This window comes from Protomyctophum parallelum (genome assembly GCF_964188405.1).
Source record: "Protomyctophum parallelum genome assembly, chromosome: 14".
Classification (NCBI taxonomy): Eukaryota; Metazoa; Chordata; class Actinopteri; order Myctophiformes; family Myctophidae; genus Protomyctophum; species Protomyctophum parallelum.
Window position 1 is genome coordinate 7,607,433 of NC_139709.1, and position 23,784 is coordinate 7,631,216.

General features: G+C 45.7%; 1 protein-coding gene across 1 annotated transcript in view; it reads left to right on the plus strand.

The window, feature by feature from the left end:
• Positions 1-23,784, plus strand: part of ptprsb (protein tyrosine phosphatase receptor type Sb) — a 139,295-nt gene that overhangs the window by 63,587 nt on the left and 51,924 nt on the right. Inside the window, exons 5-12 of the mRNA XM_083782502.1 lie at positions 9,270-9,431; positions 10,081-10,188; positions 12,052-12,173; positions 14,315-14,476; positions 16,276-16,371; positions 19,444-19,645; positions 21,400-21,542; positions 21,962-22,106. Coding sequence (XP_083638628.1) covers positions 9,270-9,431; positions 10,081-10,188; positions 12,052-12,173; positions 14,315-14,476; positions 16,276-16,371; positions 19,444-19,645; positions 21,400-21,542; positions 21,962-22,106 — 1,140 coding nt within the window. The remainder of the gene's footprint in view (positions 1-9,269; positions 9,432-10,080; positions 10,189-12,051; positions 12,174-14,314; positions 14,477-16,275; positions 16,372-19,443; positions 19,646-21,399; positions 21,543-21,961; positions 22,107-23,784) is intronic.

The following is a 23,784-nucleotide window of genomic DNA, read 5'->3' on the forward strand; positions in this document are numbered from 1 at the left end:
AATAAATAGGACAGCGGCTTATGCAGCTTAACGTAGTCGACCATACAAGATGGCTCAGAAACAATGTTTTATTCACTAAGCAACATGGGTTGCACTTTTAATGTTCGTATTCAACCACTTGAACCCCAGCATCCATATTCTGGAGGGGGAGAACGCTAGCCAAAAATAGCAGATTTTCAAAACCCTAGATTTGAAGTTGCTTAATCCATTCTGGACGGGAACCCCTTTCAGTGTTTTAACTAAGCATTATGTTATACTTTAGCTATTGAAAAATAGCAGACCTACAAGCTCGTAGCATGCCACTCGGTGGCGCGCTATGAGCTTGTAGATCTGCTTTAGATCTGCTTTCATGATTTTGAAAAATCAATGATGTAGATCTGCTTTCATGATTTTGAAAAATCATGAAAATGTGGCACAAATCTTTGAATATATATTCTTTCAGAAGGCTTTTTTATTTATTTCCTAAGAACAGAGGGTTTAAGTGGTTAATTATTTGTAGCTATCTATTGGCGTGACTGTGAAACACTCCTTATACGCCTCTCTATTTAATATCTTAAATTAAACCTATCTATCTCTGTATAGGACGGCATTAATGAATAACTCTACAGCATAGGCCTGGCATGCCTACTGTATGTTGACTTAACATTTGAAATGAAGCACTATCTCTCCAGTATCTATCTTTAGCGTAGTACTAGGGAGGGAGGATATTAATTTAAGGAAGAACTCCCACACTCACAGCCATGCAGGCTACAGTGTAGCAGAGCCTTAGATATACACAGAGTTATGCAAACTGCATTCACTCCATGGGGCTTCAGTCCAATGGCGGCTCTCCTACATAGACTTCTATTGAGCATGGGGACAACCAACTGGGACAATTCCTGGACCAGAAGTAGGCAGAAATGCATTGGACTCAGGCAACAGCCCAGCTTTAATGATCTTAAATCCCTTTATTTTAGATCGAGTGTAAAATCAGCCATTGCCACGGCATGAAGGCCCGCCAAAATACTGTTTAGTCGACTAAATCAACTGTAGACTTAGTCGACTAAAATCATATGATATTTAGTCGACTAAAACTAGACTAATACTAAAACATCCAGTTGACTAAAATGTGACTGAAACTAAACTAAAACTAAAATCTAAATTTGCTGCCAAAAACAACACTGGTCAGAGCCAAGGTCTGCCTGCCTCGCGTGCCCGGCCCCGTAGCGTAGCATATAGCATGCAGCCTTCCCCCGCAGGCCCTATACAGGACTAATGACACTGCAGCCACTAATAAAGAAGAGTTTATAGGAGAGGTTGAAGAGGTTTTAGCAGCAAAACTGCCACAATTTAAGCTTAAGCTTAGAGACGCGCGTCGCAACGTAGGAGGGATTATCCGCGGTTAGGAAGCCCTTCTCTGTCGTAAAGCATTTTATTTCTGTACTTGACACATTCTTGGAATGTTTTTATTTTGATTCTTTTGGACCGGAACGGAGGACTTTGTGACGAGGCAGCTTATTGGTGGCTTATGATGTGAGCTCTCGTATCAAGGTTACCATGCAGGGGGATCATCTCAAAAGTCTTTTAAGTTCATATTTTTTTAACGCAATGGTTAAAACTTCCTCCGTTTTTCTTTTTCAAAATGTTTAAAATATAGCCGATCTATAGTACGAGCTCACAATACAAAGCGACACTAATATACAATATGGTGCATATTATGGTGGCAAAAAAAGCACAGCACTCGTTTCAGAAAGCAAAATATTGACACTTAATATCAGCACTCTGCGTCGAATGTACTCAACATGACACAAACGATGCTTTACAAATTAATGCAAAAATAATTGCAGGAAATGAATATCGCAATAAATTAACATATATATTTTTAAATAATATAGTGATCTTCTGGCCCAGCTAGGATCTCTGAAAGAGTGAAGGGGTGAACAGACCAATACATATAAATGTGCGGTTGAATGAATGTACAGTACATCATCAGTGAATATTATGAATGAATTATGTACAGTCTGTCAACAAACTGTCCCAATGTTCAGCATGTGGGCATGTGTGTGTGTGTGTGTGTGTGTGTGTGTGTGTGTGTGTGTGTGTGTGTGTGTGTGTGTGTGTGTGTGTGTGTGTGTGTGTGTGTGTGTGTGTGTGTGTGTGTGTGTGGGGGGGGTCTTTTGGATCAGTGGTTCTCAAACATCTTCATGTCAAGGACCACCCACATTGATTCATTATGTGGCCACGGACGCTAATCTGAAAATATTTAGTGTCAGGGAGACCCTCCATAAGAGTGGATCACAGCACATTGTGAGCTTGTAGATCACCCTGAATCACAGCACATTGTGAGCTTGTAGATCACCCTGAATCACAGCACATTGTGAGCTTGTAGATCACCCTAAATCACAGCACATTGTTAGCTTGTAGATCACCCTGAATCACGGCACATTGTGAGCTTGTAGATCACCCTAAATCACGGCACATTGTGAGCTTGTAGATCACCCTAAATCACAGCACATTGTGAGCTTGTAGATCACCCTAAATCACAGCACATTGTGAGCTTGTAGATCACCCTGAATCACGGCACATTGTGAGCTTGTAGATCACCCTAAATCACGGCACATTGTGAGCTTGTATATCACGTATGTTTATGAATATCCAAAATATAAATAGGCCTTAAACGAGTAGTTCACCCAAACAATTACATTATGTTCTTTACAATTACACACCCAATGACGCCTTGAATGAATGAATTTTTTTTATATTAATAATTTGATGACCATGAGTCAAATGAGACTTGATGATTAAGGTTCCTACTGACCTTATTGGCAAAAAATAAATAAAATGAATAACAATAATACTAAAATCTCCACGATTTCAACGTGTCATGTTGTTTTTTTATTTGTTTACTGAACACAAATGTAAAAACAGCAACAGAGTACAGACGCTCAGTTCGAAAGGAATAATTGCGGTCTTGTTTCCATTTAGGCCCAATGTGTATAACTCATATGTGCACCATGGGGCGAGTAATTGATAGAAAATAAGTAATGTTTTGGTTCAACTGCTCTGCAGTTTTTACCCAGTCTATAGGACCCCCGGGGGTCCAGGCACAGACCCCACTTTGAGAGCCACTGTGACTGTGATAGAGCATTTAAACGTGCACCCAGGCTGTGGTTTCAGTGGCAGTACTGCATGTGTTTATGTGACGCTGCTCTGTAGATGTACTGTACTGTATGTACTGTATGGATGTACTGAATGTGTATGATGCTGCTCTCTAGATCTGTGGTTCCCAAAGTGGGTCCATGAGGGAGTTCCAGGGGGTTCAACTTATTTCATGTCACTCATTGGCGTTTGAAAGTTACCTGCCATGCAGTCAACATTAGTCACGTGACGTGATGACCATGATATAAGGGAGGTTATCACATACTGAATACGATCAGCTGATGAAGGCCGTTCACATGACTTTACAGGTCAACACAATCATATTCTCACTACAAAGACGGCAAGAATGGCACATGTTGACTATGGGGGAGGGGGTGGGTATGAATTACGATTCTGACCCTATATCTAGCCTGGGTCCCAGCTCATCTGCAAAGAGAAAAGCTTGCAGGTCACAACCTAGCTAAGGCAGAGACGGTTTCGGCGGAAGTGTTGGGCCGGAACATCCGTCAGATGTATTTCCCCCGGACTCGATATTTTTTTCGACCAATCACAACATTTTAGTTTCATTCACGGAGAACGTAGACAGATTTTTTTAAAGCGTCAACCTCATTTCCTTGGGCTGTACTTCCGCCAAAATCCCGCAACTTCTGCCAGCCCCCAAAAAATATTCTCTACAGCGTAGGTCTTGCCCCAGCGTGGTCCCTATCGGGACATTGTTATTGACTCGAATGGGTTGACTGACACCGACTTAGCAACGCCCGGCACGGCGACTCGCTCGCTAACGGGCACACCCTCCGGTGCATCCGCGTTAGAGGCGGTGCTGTGCCCCCTCCTTTTTTCTTCTTTTTTTTTACGGACTGGAAGGGTAAAAGTCAAACTTTTGGCAGGAAGGCTGCTCCCCCTGACAGACGTTTGAGGTTAATTTGGTCACAATGGTCGAAACGTCGGGAACTGATATATATATTTTTTAGAGCATTGAAAAGTGAGTTGCGACCTGCGAGCCCCCGCTTTATTCCAGTTGGTCACATTTCTTCCACAAAGTCACAATATGCATTTTGCAGAGTGAGAGAGTGTTGCACAGGGATGGATGGATGGATAGGTGAAATGTCGGCTGACGTGTATGTGCAGCATGTATGTACACTACAGTATGTATGCATGTACATGTATGTATGTATACAGTATGTGTGTGTGTGTGTACATGCATGGATGCATGCATGCATGGATGCAGCCCATGGTGTTTCTCCAGCATGCAGAAGGTTCTGAGGAGATGCTTTTTTTGCCATAATGTGTTCTAACAGCTCTGGATTCATTTTGTCTTCTTTAACTGTGTCTCTCTTTGTCTTCAATTTCTTCTTCTGTCCAATTCTGGGTGTCTTTCGGCTTCTGCCCCCCCCCCCCACCCCCACCCCACCCCCCTTTTTTATTATTTATTATTTCCAAGTTATGTTTTGTTCCCCTCCCATTCTCATTCTCTGTCAAATGACAGCCAGTATTTACATTTTATTTGCTATTAAATATTACAATTATAATTTTACGTTTGTCTAAATTATGTCCCCCTCCTTGAAAAAAAAAGTACAGAAAACGCAAACTTTTACACTTATTTGTAGATCTTTTTTTATACTAAAGGAGCACTTTACCCATCTTCAACCTTATCTCCATGTAATTAGTCCTTAATGCTCATTATACGATGCCACGTTTAACCCATTTAGGCCTCATGTTTCTGTATCAGTGGTGCTCAATATCTCATGTCAAGGACCCCAAAAACTATCTGTTGTTCCAGGGACCCCCCCAGAAGCAAAGGTTTCAGTTAAAAACGTTCGCTCTGGAACATCTCACTGGGCTAGTGCATGGGCCGTGGAACAATTCCAAAATGCAACTACCAATCATACTGTATCATCATCGATGCGGATTGCAAATTTATAGAAAATACTCGTGTGGCGTGAGGGACGCCTGTTAATGTCTGTTTAAGGTGCTCAAAACAAACAAAAGTCCATAGACTTGGCTATTGCATTTGCACTTAAGTGGCTATTGAACTTAAGTGCTAAAGATGTCTACAGATGTCTTGTACTGATTAATGTAAGCTACATCTGGCCACCTGGACTCTGGACTCCTTGTGTATTTACATTTTTCAGATGCTTTTATCTCGGATTCTATAATCCCAGATTCCGATTCTAATCAAAACAAGCATTTCATGTCCGATTTTAGCCGTGTCGTGATTGCAATGTTTATGTTTCGGATGACTTAGATGTGCGATCCGATAGATTTAACATTGGTGGCTTTTAAGTTTCGGTCCACGGGCCTGGGGGAATTTTCCTCAAGCAAATCCGCTCAGAATGGAAGGCACGTCAGAGGCTACAGTAATTAATTCATTAATGACTGTAAGTGTTTAATAAGTGTCCATAGACTTGGTTCGTTAACAGTGCCCTAAACAACCATTAAAAGTCCATGGACTTGGCTGCCACATGAGATCACGTTTAGTGCTCTAAACAAACATTAAAAGTCCATAGATTTGGCGCTGGAGGGGATAGTGCCCCTCAAAAGCCATTGCTTGAAATGAGCAAACCTCTCTGAGACACAGTGACAGAAACGTGACCAATAAGTTGTTAAGGAATGGAGGTTTACAACGCTGAGTTGATCGAGCATGTTTAGAGTTTCAAGTAATTTAGAGTTAATTATTATTATTATTATTATTATTATTATTATTATTATTATTATTATTATTATTATTATTATTATGAACTATCATTTAAACAAAGAAACCCCAGATTCATCATTAATTTGCCCATACTTGACTTTGTGAATGTTTTTTTAATAACCAGTTTGTTGTGTCCATTCTAGACAGGCGTGGTGATAGTTGACTTGTGTTATCTGTGCCCTCTCCTAACCAGCCACACTCTCTCTCTGTTAGAGCTCCGTTTGTGCTTCGCCACACGGCGGTGCTGCGCGCCCACAATAGAGACCCCGACGTGTGACGTCACTGCCGCTATTTATTATTTTTGCCATAGGGTCTCAAAGGGACACTTTTTGCAAAAACATATTATGTTAATGATGTTTAGAAGATTTCTTTCCATGTGTGAAATAATGTGGTTTTAGCTATTTTAGATTTTAGCAGTGTCCATGATGTCACGGACACTGGGCTCACTTCCTTCCTGAACTACAGTTCCCATAATGCTTTGGTGCGGCTGTCTTACTGAGACAACACGTAGTCCAGGAAGGAAGTGAGCCCAGTGTCCAGGCTCACTGCTAAAATCTAAAATATCTAAAACCACATATTACACACAATGCATCGCATCGCGAAGCATTGTGCGCTTTAGATCTGCTATTTTCAAATGGCTGAAATATATATAGGGCTGGATTGGTTAATGGATGTTTTCTAATCAAAATTACAATCTCCAAAGTAACTATAGTAACTAAAGTTAGAGTCTTCTTCTTCTTCTTCTTCTTCTTCTTCTTCTTCTTCTTCTTCTTCTTCTTCTTCTTCTTCTTCTTCTTCTTCTTCTTCTTCTTCTTCTTCTTCTTCTTCTTCTTCTTCTTCTTCTTCTTCTTCTTCAAGAAAACAGTGTTTTGTTCCTTTGCATTTTTTTTTATGTATTTAATTTGGGGTGCAGCAGCTGAATGGGAGGAGCTCTGATTGTAGCCGTGTGTGATTTAAAAAAGAAATAGATCCATGTATTTTTTCTTCTTCCTCGTTTCCTTCTTCTTTTCTCCCCCCCCCCCCCCCTCTTTCCCCCCACCCGCCCACCCGCCCCCCCCCTCCCCTCTTCTACTAATATTCTCTATCTCTCTCCGCCTCCCCTCTGTCTCTCTCCCTCCTTTGCCTCCCCCCTGCCCTCTCTCTCCCCCCCTGTCTCTCTCTCTCTCTGTCTCTCTCTCTCGCCTTCCTGTCCTGCATTCTATCCGCCATCCTGATGTGTAGGAGCGCCAGACACATGTACATAAGTTTAATTCACTTTAATTAATCCTTTTTTTTTCACTAATGAACATGAAACATACCAAGCCTCACGTTCCTCCGCCCCTTCACTCGTTCTCTCACTCTTGTCTCTCTGCCATATACCGTTTACCCTGTGCCCCTCTCTCTCTCTCTCTCTCTCATGATGTGTGGTCGGTGTGTTCTCTTTGCTCGACGATCACTCTGTTTTCCAGCTAGACATTACACCACCCCTCCTCCTCTCTCCTCTCTCTCTCCTGTGTCTCTCTCTGTCTGTCCACATTGCCGTCTCATTTGACTCCACACTGTCTCCACTAGTCCCTGACAACGTTACCGTATGTACTGTTATCGGTATATATATCTTGTTGTTGACAATGTGGCATTTTTTTTTGTCCTTTAATGCCGCATTGCATTGTCATTGTCCGGAAGAGAAGCAGAGGACTTCTTCTTTTCTCTCTCTCTCTCTCTCTCTCTCTCTCTCTCTCTCTCTCTCTCTCTCTCTGTCTGTCTGTCTGTCTGTCTGTCTGTCTGTCTGTCTGTCTGTCTGTCTGTCTGTCTGTCTGTCTGTCTGTCTGTCTGTCTGTCTGTCTGTCTGTCTGTCTGTCTGTCTGTCTGTCTGTCTGTCTGTCTGTCTGTCCCTCGACCTGTCTGTCTGTCTGTCCCTCGACCTGTCTGTCTGTCTGTCTGTCCCTCGGTCTATAGCTGGTACGTCTTAAGGCGATTCAATTCAAAATGTGTCCATGGACTTCATCTGTATAACGGGGCCATTCCGTTCTCGCTTCCCTTCGTAGCCTGTATATGACTAAAAGCACACGGACGCTATTGCAATCAACATGTGGGGGGTTTTTTTAGGGCCGTTTCGCCAAACAATAAAGGGAATTATTATTATTAGTAGCTTGTAGGTCTGCTATTTTTGAAAAATCGTGAAAATGCGGCACAAATCTTTGAATATATATTCTTTCAGAGCGAACGTTTTTTTTATTTTTTCGACGTCAGGCCTAAATGGGTTAAACATCATGTCCAGGTGGTGATACCGAAGTTCAATGCTGCCTTGTCTGTCTGTCTGTCTGTCTGTATGTCTGTCTCTCTTTGTCTCTCTCTCTCTCTCTCTCTCTCTCTCTCTCTCTCTCTTTGGTTCTCCGTTCTCTTCTTTGTGTTTTTCCTACACCATTTTAATTCCTCTTGAGTCGCCCAGGCATGCGATCGACCTATGAGTCACTCTCTCTCTCTCTCTCTTTCTCGCTCTATTCACGTTAATATAAACACGCAGCGGGTATTGCCACGTTCACCACTTCACCACGTCGGCGTCCAGGGTATGGTCGAACCATCTAAAAAACATAAAAACAACAAATGGAAAGTCTGTCTTCCGAGAAAAGCCCTCGAGGCAACACTGGAATCTCATTGTAGATTCACACTGAAGTTCTTCGCTAAGTTTGAGATATTTATAAGATCCATGCAAGGCTATAGAGCAACTGCACCGAGGGGCGCAGATGAGGAAAATACTAAAATGCATTTTTCTAGTCAAGAGAGGTGAAGTCAAGTGACCTTTCGTCCTCCACACTTAAGTCTATAGCCAATCTGCAGGCTCACGAAAACACTGTTGAAACGCCATGAGCCTGTAGTGTAAGATCCTCACTTTTCGAGATTTGCAAGTTCGTGGTTCGGCTATTTTTTAAAGCGAAAGTAAGTGGGCGGTGGCTGGAGAGAGAACATAGTATAAAGCATGCGGTGTGGCGTGGAGAGAGAGAGAGCTAGAGAGAGAGAGAGAGAGAGAGAGACGGACTCCGGGCGGCGCCATGCTTTCTTCGGACGAGTAACTCAAGAGTTTGTCACGTTATTATTTTGAGTAGACAGCTCACTCCTGATCGGTTGAGCTCTCAACACAAGATCTGTGTCTTTCTGTTTGAAACCATCTGAGCCATATTATTAGTATCGTTTTGGATTAAACTAGAAATATCCCTCTGTGCAAAAAAATAAACACAAATATAATATGTTTTCTTTTTTGTAAAAGAAAACCCTGAAGTTCATTATCCCTCTTCCCGTTACCTCTCCTCTCCTCTCTCAATCTCTCTCTCTATCTCTCTCTCTCTCTCTCTCACTGTCTGTACCCTTCCTCTCTCTCAACCCCATCCCCTTCTCTCTTCTCCTCCTTCCTCCCATGCCCCCCTCTCTCCCCCCTCCCCCCCCTCCCCCCACCCCCCAGTACGCCGCGTGCCCCCTCGGTTCTCCATCCTGCCCTCCAACCATGAGATCATGCCTGGCGGCAGTGTGAACATCACGTGCGTGGCGGTGGGCTCTCCCATGCCGTACGTCAAGTGGATGCTGGGCAGCGAGGACCTGACGCCCGAGGACGAGATGCCCATAGGTACGTACACCCCCCCCCCCCCCCCCGAAGGGCATATTTAATTAACCCATTTGGGCCTGACGTCGATTCTACAAATGCCTTCTAAATCCTGACAGTTTTCTGAAAACCCTCATGTTTCTATATGTCAGTTGTTCTCAAACATTTTCATGTCAAGGTCTCCCAAGATTATATGTAATTGGCCCGCCGACCCCCATCTGAAAATATGTTGTTCCAGGGAAGCAATCAGTTATGCCATCAGTGACTCTGATGACATCACTGAAACTCACCTGAGCGTGCCACCAGGTGCAGAGCCATACAGTAAGACAGAGTTACGACATTGAGGGGGCAGAACACAGCCCGGTCTCGTGGTTCAAGTATCTCGTTTGTCACTGTCAAAGCCCATCAGACTCCAATGCATTCCGTAAACTTACGGTCCAGGCCTTTGTCACTGTTCGCCAATAGAAGTCTATATGTAGAAGAGACGCCTTTGGACTGAAGCCCCATGAAGTGAACGGAGTTGTCGTAACTCTGTCTTACTCTATGGCTCTGATCAGCTGAGGTGTTTAGCCCTACCCAGGAAAAAAGAAATGCTCAGCATAAAATGTCCTGTTTAGTGTTTAGTTATTGTGTTGATTAACGTCATGATGGTGACCTTCCTTCCTGGCCGCAGGTCGCAACGTGCTGGAGCTGAACGGCGTGCGAGAGTCTGCCAACTACACGTGTGTGGCGATGAGCAGCCTGGGCATCATCGAGGCCACGGCCCAGGTCTCCGTCAAGAGTAAGACCTTTATACACCTCCCATTTAGAATTCATTACAATTTAGGCATTTGGCAGACGCTCTTAACCCATTTAGAGGCCGATTCTACAAAATGTCTTCTAAATCCTGACAGTTTTCTGAAAAACCTATGTTCCTACTGTATGTCAGTCGTTCTCAAACATTTTCATGTCAAGGACCCCCATCTGAAAATACGTTGTTCCAGGGACACCCCCCAGAAGCAAAGATTTGAGTTAAAAATGTTTGCTGTCAGATAATAAAGTCTGAAGAGTTGGGTTTTCAGACTATGGTAGTTTTTGAGCCAGAAGGGAGAAGAGTTTGGGACGTGTGGAGCGTTGTCCTGGCGTTTTTAGTGAAGGTCCTTCCAGCTTCCCTGCGTCGGCTGATCTGAGCGCCCGGGAGAGTTTGTAGGGTCCGATCAGACTTGAGACGGGGATGATTGTAACTTTATTGAGCAGTTAGTTGTTCTTGGTAGCATCGGCCCATGACGTCGGAGATTCCTCCTATACCAACTATTACGTTTTGAGTTTGAGTGCCTTTTTTTTTAATCTTGAAATGCGATAATAATCAATAATCAATGGAGATAAATGTGGCCAATTTGAGATCATTTTCATTATTCCATGCCGTTCCCATGTCGGAGAATGCCGTTTCAGCTCCAAACCCGGCGTTCTACTGATCACTCCCTCCAAGTTTCACAAGCATCGGGCTGTCCAATTATTTGGCTAACAGGCAGGCAGACGGACGGACGGACAGACCTTGACTGACTGGGGCGCAAATGAAAGCCATATTCTGTAGAGTAAACCTGCTGGCTGCTTATTGGCTGAGGGACTGAGAGACCAATAGAAACTGAGAGACCTAGAGAAAGCTATTAGAATGCCAACTCACTGACTGGAGCAGTCAGTGGGTTGGCATTCTAATGTAGTTTCATGGAGCAGTTAGGGTCACCATCAGACATGTAGGAGGTGCTGCCTGTGTCCAGGGAAGCTGTTTAATATTGCGGCGGTGGTGGTGGTGTTTTTCTGCTTTTATCCCACAATGATTCGTTACCACGCGCTTCAAAGACCATGAGAACGCGGCTTTATGAAGTCAGTAAGTCTCTTTTCTTATCCAGGAGAGAAAAGAGAGAAGGTATATATGGAGGATTTTCAGGGATTTGTCTCTACAGAATAAACAAATAAAACGTACAGAGCTTTCAGCAGCAAGCTCATTGTTCTTATTGTTGTGTTGTGTTTTGTTTTGTTCCAAGGCTCTTGGGGTTTAAGTTGATATCCGCGTTCTGGTTCACACACGTATACCTACATATTGCTTCTGTCGGGTGGAAACCCTGCATGTCCAACACTGTTACTCTTCTGGAAATGGGGAGGGGGTGGCTGGGGTGGGGGACGTGTTGCATTGGTCAGACTCACCCCATTCCTAACCTCATTCCTATCCCTAACCGCACGCGAAGCCACGTAGCCGGAGCAATGTGATGTCGGAATTATGGACATATCCCCCTTCCAAGGGATCCCATGTAGTTTTAATTTAGTCACAGGCTCTTGTTAATTCATTTTTCATTGACTTAAATAAGCCCGCTTTCATTTTAGAGTTTTGCAACTCTTTGTGCAACTCTTTGTGCACATGCACATTAGACCTGCTATTCTCGCAACTTAAGCACCACAGCTTTGTGACGACAATACAGCATTACTTTACGAAAAAAACAACCCATGAAAGGTTTAAATATGGAGATACCGGTACGGTACCAGATACCTGCCATCTGGCCCGGCAGCAGCAGCGATATACGTATACACACTGTATTCTTCAGTCATTATATTATTAATATAATATCCATATTCTCTCCCCCCTCCCCTCCCCATCTCTCCTCCACAGCCTTGCCAAAGCCTCCCGGCACGCCCATCGTCACAGAGACCACGGCCACCAGCGTCACCATCACCTGGGACTCTGGAAACCCAGAGGCCGTCTCTTACTACATCATCCAGTACCGCGCCAAGGTAGGCCTGGCACTGTGCCACCGTACTGTTATAATACTACATCATCTAGTACCGCGCCAAGGTAGGCCTGGCACTGTGCCACCGTACTGTTATAATATTACATCATCCAGTACCGCGCCAAGGTAGGCCTGGCACTGTGCCACCGTACTGTTATAATATTACATCATCCAGTACCGCGCCAAGGTAGGCCTGGCACTGTGCCACCGTACTGTTATAATATTACATCATCTAGTACCGCGCCAAGGTAGGCCTGGCACTGTGCCACCGTACTGTTATAATACTACATCATCTAGTACCGCGCCAAGGTAGGCCTGGCACTGTGCCACCGTACTGTTATAATACTACATCATCCAGTACCGCGCCAAGGTAGGCCTGGCACTGTGCCACCGTACTGTTATAATATTACATCATCCAGTACCGCGCCAAGGTAGGCCTGGCACTGTGCCACCGTACTGTTATAATATTACATCATCCAGTACCGCGCCAAGGTAGGCCTGGCACTGTGCCACCGTACTGTTATAATACTACTGCATCCAGTACCGCGCCAAGGTAGGCCTGGCACTGTGCCACCGTACTGTTATAATACTACATCATCCAGTACCGCGCCAAGGTAGGCCTGGCACTGTGCCACCGTACTGTTATAATACTACTGCATCCAGTACCGCGCCAAGGTAGGCCTGGCACTGTGCCACCGTACTGTTATAATACTACATCATCTAGTACCGCGCCAAGGTAGGCCTGGCACTGTGCCACCGTACTGTTATAATACTACATCATCCAGTACCGCGCCAAGGTAGGCCTGGCACTGTGCCACCGTACTGTTATAATACTACATCATCCAGTAACGTGCCAAGGTAGGCCTGGCACTGTGCCACCGTACTGTTATAATACTACATCATCCAGTACCGCGCCAAGGTAGGCCTGGCACTGTGCCACCGTACTGTTATAATACTACATCATCCAGTACCGCGCCATGGTAGGCCTGGCACTGTGCCACCGTACTGTTATAATACTACATCATCCAGTAACATGCCAAGGTAGGCCTGGCACTGTGCCACCGTACTGTTATAATATTACCGCATCCAGTACCGCGCCACGGTAGGCCTGGCACTGTGCCACCGTACTGTTATAATACTACATCATCCAGTACCGTGCCAAGGTAGGCCGGGCACTGTGCCACCGTACTGTTATAATACTACAACATCCAGTACCGCGCCAAGGTAGGCCTGGCACTGTGCCACCGTACTGTTATAATACTACAACATCCAGTACCGCGCCAAGGTAGGCCTGGCACTGTGCCACCGTACTGTTATAATACTACATCATCCAGTACCGCGCCAAGGTAGGCCTGGCACTGTGCCACCGTACTGTTATAATACTACATCATCCAATACCGTGCCAAGGTAGGCCTGGCACTGTGTGTCACTTTACTGTACTGTTACTGTTCCGCGCCAAGCTTCAGGGTCTGAATTGTCTCTTGTAATTAATGGTCAATCTACAAGATCGAGACATTTTGTTTTGCGTTTTGATCTTGTAGACAATTTATGATATGTTCTAACTTTTTTGGTGTAAAACTATTAAAGGCATGGCCCACTTTGGCTATGCTGTTTATTTGTGGATAATTGGTACTGGTCATAACTGTCATGTGCAATTATTGTTCAGACAGATGCTAGGTTCTGCTAGTAGTTTAGCTCCTATGCTATAATTTCAATGTACAAACGTGATATTATAATGTTTAGAGTGATGCTAGGTTCTTGGTTTGCCAGACTGTTGCCTCTCGCAATTTCCAAATGCTTCCGTCATACAGTCTGGAGCAACGGAAGAGCTGTCATGAGTAAAATATAAAGCGGAAGTGGAGCCTCCTGCCCACTTCCGTTTCGTCTTTACAAGTCGTGCAAATGTATCCTAATATAAATATAAATCATCTAAGCATATGATTACTGAGGCACTTACACTGTCTATCTGCATTTGCAGGTTATTCATGTAAAAGGCAAACATGAATGCATGTTTTTTTTTTTTTCATAATGTTCCCACAGTTAACACCATAAACGCAATTAAATCACTGCGCAATTATTTGTGCTGACACTTTACCATCGACTAAAGAAAATGTCCCGATGGTGACCCAACCCTGCCCCCTACAGGCCCCGGACAGTAAGTACGAGACGGTGGACAGCATCACCACCACGCGCTACAGCATCGGGGGGCTGTACCCCAACACGGAGTACGAGATCCGCGTGTCGGCCTTCAACAGCATCGGCCAGGGACCCCCGTCCATGAGGGTGGAGGCCCGCACCGGAGAACAGGTACGTCCATGTGGGTGGTGGAGGACCCCCTGCACTGGAGAACAGGTACGTCCATGTGGGTGGAGGCCCGCACCGGAGAGCAGGTACGTCCATGAGGGTGGAGGCCCGCACCGGAGAGCAGGTACGTCCATGAGGGTGGAGGCCCGCACCGGAGAGCAGGTACGTCCATGTGGGTGGTGGAGGCCCCCCTGCACTGGAGAACAGGTATGTCCATGTGGGTGGAGGCCCGCACCGGAGAACAGGTTTGTCCATGTGGGTGGTGGAGGGCCCCTGCACCGGAGAGCAGGTACGTCCATGTGGGTGGTGGAGGCCCCCCCGCACTGGAGAGCAGGTACGTCCATGTGGGTGGTGGAGGTCCCCCTGCACTGGAGAACAGGTACGTCCATGTGGGTGGTGGAGGTCCCCCTGCACTGGAGAGCAGGTACGTCCATGTGGGTGGTGGAGGCCCCCCCGCACTGGAGAACAGGTACGTCCATGTGGGTGGTGGAGGGCCCCTGCACTGGAGAACAGGTATGTCCGGCCCCCTGCACCGGAGAACAGGTTTGTCCATGTGGGTGGTGGAGGCCCCCCGCACTGGAGAACAGGTAGGTCCATGTGGGTGGTGGAGGACCCCTGCACTGGAGAACAGGTAGGTCCATGAGGGTGGTGGAGGGCCCCCTGCACTGGAGAACAGGTACGTCCACACACACACACACACACAAACACGCAGACACAGCTGCGTATTGGAGCGGCTAGGCAGTGCTAAAAGAAACCAACAACACATACTGTATGTATGAGACTCAAGAAACAGCATCAACAATGCACTACATTCTAACACTGTAGTGTACACTCTCAGCAGTGCATTCATAATGCAGGACAGAATAACATAATAACATTACACCACCTTTAAAGGCATTGTGACATAACGTTTTTTGTATTTATTTTATTTTTTGTTTTGTTTTCTGAGCTCAATTGCACCCAAAAGACCTGAACTTTTGTTTTTCAGTAAATTTTCTGTGGTCTGGCGTTTTCTGGCTCAAACTGCTCAGATTTCCCTCTGTGTGATGTAAACTCAGCAAATCCCATATCAATGGGATTTGCCAGCAGATGTCACTGTTTTCACTGTTTTGCCTGTTTTCATGGCAGCTCAAAAGGCTTCAGAACACACAGAGAAAACCACATCCACTGAATGTTCAACGTTCAGGTTGTGTGGATGTAATTGAGGTCATAAAACCTTAAAAGAAAAATCGAAAAATAAAAATAAATACAAATAATGTCATGAAACCTTTTAGGTTGACTCAGACAGTTTAGACACAAACACAAGAAACCGACACACAACAAAAGACACCGACTGCAAATTACATCATCAGTGATTATTGTATTGCTGCAGCAACTGAAGACGGACTTAAACTCTGGCATCAATTGGCCTTCCAGCGTCTCCCCCTGTCTGAAACCTCCTTTCTCTGACATTTACACTAGAAAACAGACCTTGTGTTGTACGTCTAGCTGTCTGCATGGCACAAGATGATATTTACCAGGGTTAAAGGCTAGCCAGCTACAGCGCTGTTGTCGGAATCACTTCACACAGACACATCTTAACCAGTTATTATGACATAGATACCGTAGTAGACAGACAGACCTGTCCCTTCCTCCCCTGGGGGACATTCAGGCACAAGGTTACAGACACAGGGCATAGAAGTATACACACTAGCTACAGAACAATAACATCACAATGAGACACCCTTTAGTGTAATAACAACTATACTAATACATAAATCTAATCTAAGTGTACTAGTACTAAGGTCTCTCCTCCCCACCAGGCCCCGGCCAGCCCTCCCAGGAACGTCCAGGCCAGGATCATCTCCACCAACACAGTGATGGTACGCTGGGAGGAGCCCGAGGAGCCCAACGGACAGGTACGCAACGCACGCATGCACGCACGCACTCGCACATGCACATGCACATGCACGCACGCACGCACGCATGCACGCACTCACACATTAGGGGTGGGAAGATTCCCTTACCTCCTGATTCGATACGATTTCTCAATACACATAGGGTGCCGATTCGATTTATACTGACATTCTTAATTGTATTGTGATTCTGCGATTCAACGATCAATATCATGATTTCTTTTGCCATTTCCCCCAGCCACCAGCCACCCCCCCCCCCCCCCCCCCCCCCAAGCCATTTTCCTTTGTTTAAAGTTAAATCATACACTTCAATGCAGCCAGATAATGTCAGTCAGTCATGTGGAGAAGACACATGAAGATGTGAATTCATGCAACCGGAGGGTGGGATTAGCATGCAGGCTGACGGCGTCCTGAAATCTGCAAAAAAGAATGTATGCTAAAAATAGCGGGTGTATTTTTGGGGTTATAGTCACGCACTCAGTCTCCTGAGAGGCCCTGTGTCGCCAGCCACCAGAGTGCATGTGGGCTGGCTGTCTCAGATATTAAAGATTAATGTGAACAACTAAGCGCGCTGGAGTGAAGAGAAGAGGACGACTTCACTTTAAAAAGGTCATGGCAGCCTTTTGAGTCCTGAGCACAAGGCGGGGTCAAAGTCGCCGCGCTGCGGCGCGCAGGCACAGATAAGACGGACTCACCTTTTACAATATCACAATGGCCTCTACTCCAAAAGAAGAAGAAGAAAAACACACCCCTGGCCCGGACGGCATGGTGTAGCGGATCTTGTAGATCTTGGAGCTTGTCATCTTAAAATCTTTCATATAAGCATAATAACAACAATAAACAAGCCGTCTTGGTGTTATTGTCCAGGAGGTGTCTCTGTATCGTTTGCGACAGTCAGTCACTCATATAATGATACATGATTCTAGTGAAAATGTAACTAATTCAGCAGCAGTAACATTAGCGTTTTCTCTCAGTCAGTTGATTCTTCATATCCATGTGAGTGAAGCGGCCTGGATGATTTGTTTATTTTATTTTATTATATGAGGCGATCTACAATCCCCTATGAGAGTGACGTCAGACTTCGGTTCTATATACTTTTTTACTCAAGTACATTTCTTATACCGAATTTGTACTACCCCTATTGGTCTGAATATTAGACTCTGTTTGTTTCCAATGAAAATATCTTAAAATGCGGGGTCGTATTATAGACTAGACTATTTGACATTCAATGTTCTTTTTCCACAAATGAGTCTTGAAATATGGGGGTCGGCTTATAATCGAAGTCGTCTTATATTCGGGACAATGCGGTATTTCTAGAATTGGGTATAGCTTTTGATACTTTTACTTAAGTATAGAAAAACGTGCGTACGTGCGTACTGCCCAAAATGAACCCATGGGAAAAATTAAAAGAATCCATGAGACCGTCTGGGGTACAAAAAGGAAGTAGCCTACAAAAAAAGAGATTATATATCTCAGATATATTCATGGATTTATTGACATCTGTGGTTAAAACAAACAACCCCTCTCTCTCTCGCACGCGCTGTGGTGTTGGACAAAGATATTATGGATTAGCTGGCCTTACAGAGCAGCAGCAGTATTGCCTTACTGCACAGTCACTGTCCAGCACTCAGTCCACTGGTGGTTTGGAGTGACAGCAAATGAAAAAACCTTGAATTCCCGCCTGCTTTCATATGACATGAAAAAAAAAAAAAAAGAAAAAAAAAGATCCAATGGCATTTTGGTCACATTTTATGAACTGTCAGCCAGTCCGTGGTAATAGAACGGTCAGAACGGAACCCCTGCACTAAAGTGTCTGTGGTTCCTCCCCCAGGTGAAGGGCTACAGGGTGTACTACACCATGGACCCGTCTCTAAAGTGTCTGTGGTTCCTCCCCCAGGTGAAGGGCTACAGGGTGTACTACACCATGGACCCGTCTCTAAAGTGTCTGTGGTTCCTCCCCCAGGTGAAGGGCTACAGGGTGTACTACACCATGGACCTGTCTCTAAAGTGTCTGTGGTTCCTCCCCCAGGTGAAGGGCTACAGGGTGTACTACACCATGGACCTGTCTCTAAAGTGTCTGTGGTTCCCTCCCCCAGGTGAAGGGCTACAGGGTGTACTACACCTCCTAAAGTGTCTGTGGTTCCTCCCCCAGGTGAAGGGCTACAGGGTGTACTACACCATGGACCCGTCTCTAAAGTGTCTGTGGTTCCCTCCCCCAGGTGAAGGGCTACAGGGTGTACTACACCATGGACCCGTCTCTAAAGTGTCTGTGGTTCCTCCCCCAGGTGAAGGGCTACAGGGTGTACTACACCATGGACCCGTCTCTAAAGTGTCTGTGGTTCCTCCCCCAGGTGAAGGGCTACAGGGTGTACTACACCTCCTAAAGTGTCTGTGGTTCCTCCCCCAGGTGAAGGGCTACAGGGTGTACTACACCATGGACCCGTCTCTAAAGTGTCTGTGGTTCCTCCCCCAGGTGAAGGGCTACATGGTGTACTACACCATGGACCCGTCTCTAAAGTGTCTGTGGTTCCCTCCCCCAGGTGAAGGGCTACAGGGTGTACTACACCATGGACCCGTCTCTAAAGTGTCTGTGGTTCCTCCCCCAGGTGAAGGGCTACAGGGTGTACTACACCATGGACCCGTCTCTAAAGTGTCTGTGGTTCCTCCCCCAGGTGAAGGGCTACAGGGTGTACTACACCATGGACCCGTCTCTAAAGTGTCTGTGGTTCCCTCCCCCCAGGTGAAGGGCTACAGGGTGTACTACACCATGGACCCGTCTCTAAAGTGTCTGTGGTTCCCTCCCCCAGGTGAAGGGCTACAGGGTGTACTACACCATGGACCCGTCTCTAAAGTGTCTGTGGTTCCTCCCCCAGGTGAAGGGCTACAGGGTGTACTACACCATGGACCCGTCTCTAAAGTGTCTGTGGTTCTCCTCCCCCAGGTGAAGGGCTACAGGGTGTACTACACCATGGACCCGTCTGTAAAGTGTCTGTGGTTCCCTCCCCCCAGGTGAAGGGCTACAGGGTGTACTACACCATGGACCCGTCTGTAAAGTGTCTGTGGTTCCTCCCCCAGGTGAAGGGCTACAGGGTGTACTACACCATGGACCCGTCTCGGCCCATCAACGAGTGGCAGATCCACAACGTCCAGGACAGTGTGATCACCACCGTCCAGAACCTGGTGCCCTCGGAGACCTACACGGTGCAGGTGCTGGCCTTCACCTCGGTGGGCGACGGACCCTTCTCGGACCCCGTGCATGTCAAGGTCATGCCTGGAGGTCAGTGGCGGTGGCGGCGGCGGCCAGGGGGGGGGCGGGGCTGTGCGCAAGCACACGCGCAACATGACTCATGTCTCTTTTGGAGTTAAAACAGTGTCTATCCCATTCTAGGCGGATTGACAATGGTGTTTCTAGCATTATGTTAAACTTTAGCTATTGAAAAATAGAAGATCTACAGTACAAGCTCTACAAGCTTGTATGTCTGCTATTTTTTCAAAATATCGTAGAATATTATTCTTCACAACGATCCGCTCACAGAATTGTGCCGCCACGATAATCCATTCCATAGTTATGGCCAGTTGAATGTGGCTTGTTTTCACCCTAAAACCACCAGAAAGCAATGAAAAGTGGATCTTTGGTTGGTTGTGGTTAATCTACTAATCAACTAATGTAGATAGATAGAATACTTTATTGCAATAGTGTCATCAATTTTGAAAATGCCAACGTGAACTATACACAAAAAAAAAGCTTGTGTCCATCTATTTAATGGATTATAAAACAAAATAAAAAAATCATTAATCCATTTGAATGATTTTCTTTGCTTTTTAAAAAATAATAAAATAGTGAAAATAGCCAATCTACAACTTCACAAAGCAACGTGTTGTGAGCTTGTAGATTGGCTATTTTTCACAATATTTCCGCAACACTGTTGTGTAAAATATGGGGCTGAAGTGATTAATCAAACTAATCATTTTCGTCGATTATAAACCAAACCTATTCCATTCATCGATGCATTGACATAAAAATGTATTATTATTATAATACGACTAATTATGCGAATTAGTTGTGACCGGCTGTGCCTCGGCCCGGCCCAGTTAGCCTATTTTCTGGTGAAAACAGGTCATTTTGTTCCCTTGTGAATGCAATAGCCTTTGTGGTGTAGGTAGTGGAACAAAACCATTAGTGTGTCCCTGCATATCATCAGTGTCGGGAATAAAAAGCATTGCGTCTGCATTCATTCATCCTCAACATTCTAAACACTTTATCCTCCACCACAGTGAGACAGAATGTTCCTCTATATATTTCTGTCTTTGCATAAATCGATGCCCTGTCTCATTCATTGTCTGAGCTTTGCTAAGTTCCTAAAGTCGTTTCACATAAAGAAAACAAGTTACCCACATTAAGTGGGTGCAATAAAAACCTCTCTACGTTGGAGCCTTTCAGTGGGCGAGCGTGGAATGAGCTACAGCTTATATTAAAGATCTGTTCTCCCATAACATACGGTCAATTTAAATCTTTGATTGCAGACTTACCCCCAAGTGTCTGCAACTGTTTTTATCCCATTTTGGGCGGGAACCCCTTTTGGTGTTAGCACTATGCTATGCTTTAGCTATTGAAAAATAGCAGATCTACAAGCTCATAGCGCGCCACGAGCTTGTAGGTCTGCTATTTTTGAAAAATCGAAAGATCGACTGACATAGAAACATAGCTTTTTCAGAAAACTGTCAGGATGTAGAAGACATTTTTAGAATCTGATCTCAGGTGCGTGCTACGTCACGCCATGAGGAAATGTTGCTGTTCTGTTTTTGGCTATTGCTTTGAAACATTGTATTATGTGTATCTCGACGACACTGCAAATGAGGGTGACCTCAATGTTTTCGGGAATAAAAAAAGGTTTGAATGAATGAATGTGTTTATTTAGTATTTCCTTTCATTCAGCTTTTCTGCTTTGTTTTGGAGGATGTATACAGTATACGTTGTATATTCTAATAACTTTATTAATTTTGTGTTTGTGTGTTTGGTCCTCCCTGCAGTGCCGGGCCAGCCGGGTAGGTTCAAAGTAGGCAAGGTGACGGACAGCAGCATCGAGCTGACCTGGGAGCCGGCCTACACCAAGGAGGGCATCGTGAACTACGAGCTGCTCTACAGGCCCGTCAAGTTTGGCGGGCCTGGTCTGGTGAGACGTCCATTAGTCTCTCTGAAAATGGTAAAAAGGAAAATGGTGCATTTATATAGCGCCTTTATTCAAGGTGCTTTTCATAGACTCATTTGCACGCACGCACGCACGCATGCATGCACGCACGCACGCAAGCACGCAAGCACGCACGCACGCACACCTTTACATAGATTGTGCATTACATTCACCCATTCACACACACATTCATACACCGATGGCAGAGGAAACCATGCAAGGCACCCACCAGCACACATTGGGAGTATATAGCCGTTCAGAGTATTGCTCAAGGACACTAACTGCATGGGGGGAGCCCGGGATCGAACTGGGAACGCCACGGTTCCCATCCGGCCACTCTACCTCTGAGCCACAGTCAATGTCTGACTAATGAAGTATTCAATAACCCCCCCCCCCCCTCTCAGGAGAAGCTGACCTTTGGCCCCAGGAACTCGTACACGTTGGAGGGTCTGAAGGCCAACACAGACTACTCCTTCTCCCTGGCAGCCATCTCCAACAAGGGCATTGGAGCCTTCACCAACGAGCTGGTGCAGAGGACCTCACAAGCCAGTATGTCACACACACACACACACACACACACACACACACACACACACACACACACACACACACACACAGGTTTTGGTGACTTAAGTGGCCTATGTCAGGAATAGATTTGACATTTGTACAAGAGGAATACCTTGTACAAAGGACATAAATAAACATACAGATAGTAGGATAACAGCCTAGACATGCACGTGCCCCCACACACACACACACACACACACACACACACGCATGTGCATGCACAGTCGCACACAGACGCACACACACACACACACACACACACACACACACACACACACCCCACATTCTTCCCAGCAGCAGGGAGCCAGTGTCCTGCATCCAGTGATCCACATCTCTCTCGTTTATCAATCCTTATGTTCTGTCCATCGCCCTCATCCCTCCATCCATCTCTGTCCTCTCTCTCTCTCTCTCTCTCTCTCTCTCTCTCTCTCTCTCTCTCTCTCTCTCTCTCTCTCCGGGGCGAGCCAGCACAGGGTGACAGATGGAGACGGAGTGCTCCGGGCGTTGGTTTTAATGTTTCACCTTCTCTTTGTGCTTTCCAACCTGCTTTCACTTCTCCTTAACGCTCTGTCACCGTCGGCCCCCTTTCAAAGGCCCCCAAAACCTGTGTGTGTGTGTGTGTGTGTGTGTGCTCGCATGCCCTGGCCGCACAGACCACTGCCACAGGTAGGTTCTGCGATCATGCTCTCTCTACCTTGTCTCTCACTGGGAGGGACTCTCTTGTCTCTCTTGTCCCTGGTCTGAACCGCCATTCTCTCCCTTGTCTCACCGCTCTGCGTTATGGGTTTTTCACCGCACACACACACACACACACCCGGCCCATAGGGCAGGAGCTTATCTCCTGTTTCTGTAGCGTGAGGCTACAGAGACCTGGACATGACACTGTATGTCGCAGGGAGTTACCCCCCAATCCAACCCTCAGATCTACAAACTTTGTACTTTGTAAAACAATTTAGGCATTTAGCCGACGCTCTTAATCCAGAGCGATTTACATTAAGCAAGAACTATACAATATATCACATACATAAAAAGTAGTTATCATCAGAAACTAAGCTAAGAACGTAACAGTGGAATATCTATTATATAGATATTATACTGCGATAACAGCATTGTAGAAAAGGGAGAGAATCAATCAAAACAAGCACCAGTCACAGTCTCAACTCTCGGGAGCTTCGTGCGTGCATGCGTGCGTGCGTGCGTGCGTGCGTGCGTGCGTGCGTGCACCCTGCGGTGCAGAATGTACCACCGAAGGTAAGTCTTTGTATTGTTCTTCTCCTGGGAGCGCTCACCCTCCCTCCCTCCCTCCCTCCCTTCGTCCCTCGGCTCTGAGACAAATGGCTGCCTTCTGTGCGTTCGCACGCTATAAACACGCTGGGATTTATTGGAGGAATGGCTGCTGCCGGTTGGTCTTGCCTGCCTCGCCTTTCTCTCATAGCGAGCTAGAGAGTTGATTTTGAGAGCAATTTGTGGTCTTTTGAATACAATTTTATTGAGTTTTATCCATATTTTAGTCATCTGAAAGGTTTCAGCCTTAATCTATAGTTGTAGTCGACTAGGCCTACATATATGAGATTTTCGATCGCAGATTTCGTCGACAAAAATGTATTTTGGCGGTGCCTTGATGGCGTGGTATAACACGGATTTTACGCTTCTTTGCATG